The 4,717-nt window shown below is 28.6% G+C and overlaps 1 protein-coding gene across 1 annotated transcript; it reads right to left on the reverse strand.

The window, feature by feature from the left end:
* Positions 1-342: 342 nt before the first annotated feature.
* Positions 343-3,044, reverse strand: LOC120080549 ((R)-mandelonitrile lyase 1-like). The gene is made up of 4 exons (XM_039035244.2): positions 2,936-3,044; positions 2,205-2,855; positions 1,074-1,917; positions 343-484 (listed from the first exon to the last, which is right to left on the reverse strand). Exons 1-4 carry the CDS (start codon positions 3,042-3,044, stop codon positions 445-447), a joined length of 1,644 nt encoding a protein of 547 aa, XP_038891172.1. The 3' UTR covers positions 343-444.
* Positions 3,045-4,717: the final 1,673 nt, after the last annotated feature.

Consider the following 4,717-nt stretch of genomic DNA (forward strand, 5'->3'; position numbering starts at 1 on the left):
TCCTGTTATCGATAATTTTGATTGAATTTTTATTTATCTGCTGCCCATGGCTAGTAGTAGTAAGTCTTTTTTTTCTCCCTTAATAAACAAGAGACAATTGTAAATATAGACATTAGACCAAAAATATTAGTCAATATAATATAATATAAAAAAATTATAAATATGGTCAAATTTAAATAATCTATGAGTGATAAACCATATTATTGGCATCACTAGTAATAGTCTATCAACGATAGATTTCTATATTTGTAACGGATAATTGTCTATATTTGCAATCTTTTTAAAATTATGTTATACACTTGGCTATTATTCTTAAAAATGTTATCAACTGCAATTATCCAATAAACAATTAGTAACCACATTTATTCATTAGAAATCGGAAATAAGATACAAGACCCCGTGAGCAAGATTGTTATGAAACGGCCTCGGGTAGTTTAAACTCTTTTAACTTGATCTTTCTCGCAGTATATTAAGCCCAACATATCTGCAAAATAATTCTACCATTGTCAATACAAAGAATTTTTTTTAAAAAAAAAGTAAAATAATCTAAACATAACTTAATTGTCCTAAAATATGTACCTTTTGGCTAATATTTTGCCTAAAATATGTATCTTAAACTAAAAAGCTCAAGATTTTATCAATTCTATTGCTAATAATATTTTTTTTTAAAAAAAAAAACGTAACTTTTCAAACATTTTGCGCAATAAATTTCTTTTCGGGTGAACATTACATCTATAGTTTCAGAAACTGTTTGAAGAATAAAACAAAAAATAATTAAAAATAATTTTAGATTCAATTTAATAACCATTTTCTTTTTGTTTTTGATTTTTTTTAAAATTATTCCCCTCTTAATTTCTTACAATAATTTACATATTTATTAAATATAATGATTGAATTGTCAGTCAAATTCTAAAAAAAAAAAAAGTTTTCAAAAGTTATTTTTTTTTCAAAATTTGACTTAATATTTGATAAAAAGTAATTAACAAAAGAAATAATTTAGTAATAAAAGTAATATTTATAGACTTAATTTTAAAAAATAAAAAATATAAAACGAAATAGTTATAAAAACTCACCGGCCAAGCATCAAGAGAGTGGCCATAGGATTGGTTCCAGGTGACTCGGAGAAGGTGGAGCCGTCAACTACACGCAAATTTTTAATTCCGATGACTCTGTAATTTCCGTCGACAACTTTTCCGACCAAACATCCTCCATGATAATGCCAATAAGTTGTCACTGTTTTCTTACAATACTCTTCAACCGAACTAACATCCGACAAATTTTGGGGCAACCGAGGTCCCAAAAACTCGAATCCTTTTCTACCCTCAAAATCTTGGATCTTAATATTTTCAATTGTTTGGGTTTTAAGAAAATCTCCAATTTTTCTTACTCCTCTAACACATTTAGCAAGATCATCAGGGTGAGAATAGTAATTGAATCTAACAGTGGGACTTTTCTTTACATCAGTAGAAGTCAAATGTAAGTAACCATCAGAAAGAACCTCAGAGAATTTTCCAGCGATGGTGGCTAGGCTTAAATTGACGGAATCAAATCCATGAGGAATAAGGCTAAATGACAGCGGCACTGAAAATGGTAAATAACTTGTGATTGATTGTAGATGGATATTGTTTTCTAAAGTTCCAACCACTTTTACAGCTGTGGTAACTAATGGAAATGGAAGCAGAATATTGACTGTGTAACGAGGATTGTCCGACATGAATTGTCCGACATGGTGTTGGTTAAGTACAACAGGTACTTTCAAGGATGAAAGATGAGATTTTGGGCCAACCCCACTTAGAAGGAGAAGTTGAGGGCTTCCAATGGCTCCAGCGCTTAGAATTATCTCACCTTTCTTGCGAACGAATGCTCTATGTAACTTTCCTTTTGAATCTGAATAAGAAACCCCACTGGCAGATAAACCTACATGAGTTGGAAGAAAAGAAATCAATGTGAAATAAAAAAAATTGAGGAAGTCACTACTCTATCAAATCAATAATGTGTTTATAACTAGGATTAAAATGTCAATATAGACATTTTAATTTTATATGTAGATTGATGGAAATAATGAAATTTCTAAAAAGAATATATTTAAATTAATAAATATGTTGATTTTACTTCCAATCTTGGTTAAGATCTTGTTATTAGTTATCATATTCATATTTCACTAGACTTGAAATAAGGTGAGATTCATTTCATTTAGCACTAACCAGAAAAGAGGATTTTCTGTACTGTGGCTTGGATTGCAACTTTAAGATTGTTGGGTTCAGCCTTATTTAGAAGCTCCACAGCTCCATGTCTGTTTCCTTCCTTATCGAAGATGGAGCCTCCAATTTTAGTCCCCACAGAATGCCTCAAATCAAATCCATTATCAGGGCCAACTCCAGCCTCCAACAATCCCTTTCTAAAAGCATACTGCCAACCATTATTCAAACTTGCTTGAAACACCACACTCTCTTCAACCCATTCATAAGCCTTTTCCACCAATTTCATGTCCCAGTTAACCCCTGCAGTTTCAAAAAACTCTCGATGTCCCCTTGAATAGAAGCCACCATTGAGCATACTAGTACCACCAAGGACTCGTCCTCTTAAATTCTCCACGCCATCCTCAGAGACAAATCGTTGGAAAGGATTTTTGCCATCATCTTCAATAGTGAAGACGTTCGTGAAAGTTTGTTCACTCAATACAGTAGGATATTTCGTGGGTTCACTGCCTCTTTCAAGAAGGAGAACTGAGAAATTTGATGATAAGGTTGCAGCTAACGGACACCCTGCTGTTCCTCCTCCAATTATGATATAGTCATATTCTTCTTTTTTAGGTAACTCACTAGCATCATGTACAAACTTCATGTATCTAACATCTTCAAAACAAATGAAACAAGACTATTAGAGGGAAACCATTGTTAAATGATGTTAAGAGAAATAGAGGGCTTTTATTTACCTTCATTAGGGTTTGTGTTTGAGGAGAGGGAGACTCCCAATTGAAAGTGAAGCAGCATAGACACAAGAAAGAATAGCAGAAAGGCAGCCATAGGACGACGGTGCTCCATGTTTTTCAAATTTTTTATGTAGAGAAGCCTGCTTGAATATATTTATATATATAGTACGGGAGTTTGAATCTAAAATTGAGAATTCCCTTGACACTGATGTAAATAGTTGGTCAAATTTAATCGGGAAAAAAAATCCTTTTTTACTCTAAATTTTCTAAAGAAAAATCGCATGATTAGCAGATAATTTTTTGTTAAAATTTTGTGAGTTTGAATAAATTTATTTAAATTTTATTAATCAAACTGAAATTTGTGCAGAATTTAATATTGCTAAAATTACATTGTTTTTGTTCGGAAAAATTAGTTTTTGTAGTATGGGTCTCGATATCGTTCAGTCCTTTATTTTAAAATGATACACCTTGAATTGTTCTCTAGGTTTTAAAATATTACCATTTTATTCATGAAATTTTATTTTTGTTTTATTTTGATCCTTAAATTTTATAATTTACATTTTTAACCTTGATTTTTCACTAAATACACACTTTCAAGAGTTTAGCATTAATTTTTATTAATTATGAAGTAAAATTTAAATTTAATTTCAATAATGATGAAAAAATAGTGATATTAATTTAATTAATAATTATAATTCTTCTATTCTTTTAAATTAATTTAATAGACATAAACACTCTAGATGAAATGTGAGTATCTAGTTAAAAAATTATGGTTAAAAATGTAGATTTAAAATTTTAAGGAACTAAGTTAAAATCAACCTCCAAACTTAAGGACGTTTATTTACTGGAACGGAAATCTGATCCAATGGTAATGCTAATCCTTTGATGGGTGTTTACTACAAAATTGGATGTAATTGTAATTAAAAAAATTTGTTGGTATTATTTAGTTACAATAAAATGTATATGATTTCCAAAATGCCCCTTTACATTTCTAATTAATTAAATATGGTAACTAAATAATATATATGCTACTATAAGAATTGAAAACACTTTATCGTTTTTATTTACTTATTCAAAATTTTATATTTAAAAAACTTACATTTCAGTTAAAATTAAAATTTTTGTCATTATAAAAAATAAAACACTAAATTCAAATTTTAAAGTAGAAAAAGACAAGATTTCTTTAAAAGAAGGACACATAATCTTCATATAAATATATTAAAAAAGAAAAAAATTTCCAAACAAAATCTACAATTAGTTGATTTAATAAGGTAATATTATTTAATTTATTTTTAAATTACATTTTTGTAACAAACTATAATCCAAAAATCACATATAGGAGAAAAAAATATTCTTCCTGCTAATGTGTGAAGAAAATGGCAAAAAATCACGCAATCCTATCTTGCTTGTCATTCTTGTAAACATTAATTATGGATATCGATAGCGGATAAAATCAATAATATATATATATTAATCTTTTAATTATAGATATTCGATGTAGATTATTAATACAAATTATTGATATAGATTACATTATTGATACGAATTCTTGATTCTAATCCTCGATACTATTACTTAATACAGATACTAATACTAATTACATAATTGATATTGATCATACTAATCATTGATATAGATTATTGATTACCAGTATTGATATCGATTATCCATATTAGTATTGGGTATAAATATTGATACTAATATTGATCATTGATATAGAATAATGAGTACCGATACTAATACTTAATTATGAGTATTAATATTGATACTGATTACTGATATAGA

Source organism: Benincasa hispida, chromosome 6 (genome assembly GCF_027475165.1).
Source record: "Benincasa hispida cultivar pf3 chromosome 6, pf3_genome.v1.1, whole genome shotgun sequence".
NCBI classification, from domain to species: domain Eukaryota; kingdom Viridiplantae; phylum Streptophyta; class Magnoliopsida; order Cucurbitales; family Cucurbitaceae; genus Benincasa; species Benincasa hispida.

Coding starts and splice junctions, on each gene's coding strand:
- LOC120080549 (XM_039035244.2), bottom strand. CDS start 3,044: ATGGAGCACCGTCGTCCTATGGCTGCCTTTCTGCTATTCTTTCTTGTG. Junction 2,856..2,935: donor AAACACAAACCCTAATGAAG/GTAAATAAAAGC, acceptor TTTGTTTTGAAG/ATGTTAGATACATGAAGTTT. Junction 1,918..2,204: donor ACAGAAAATCCTCTTTTCTG/GTTAGTGCTAAA, acceptor CAACTCATGTAG/GTTTATCTGCCAGTGGGGTT.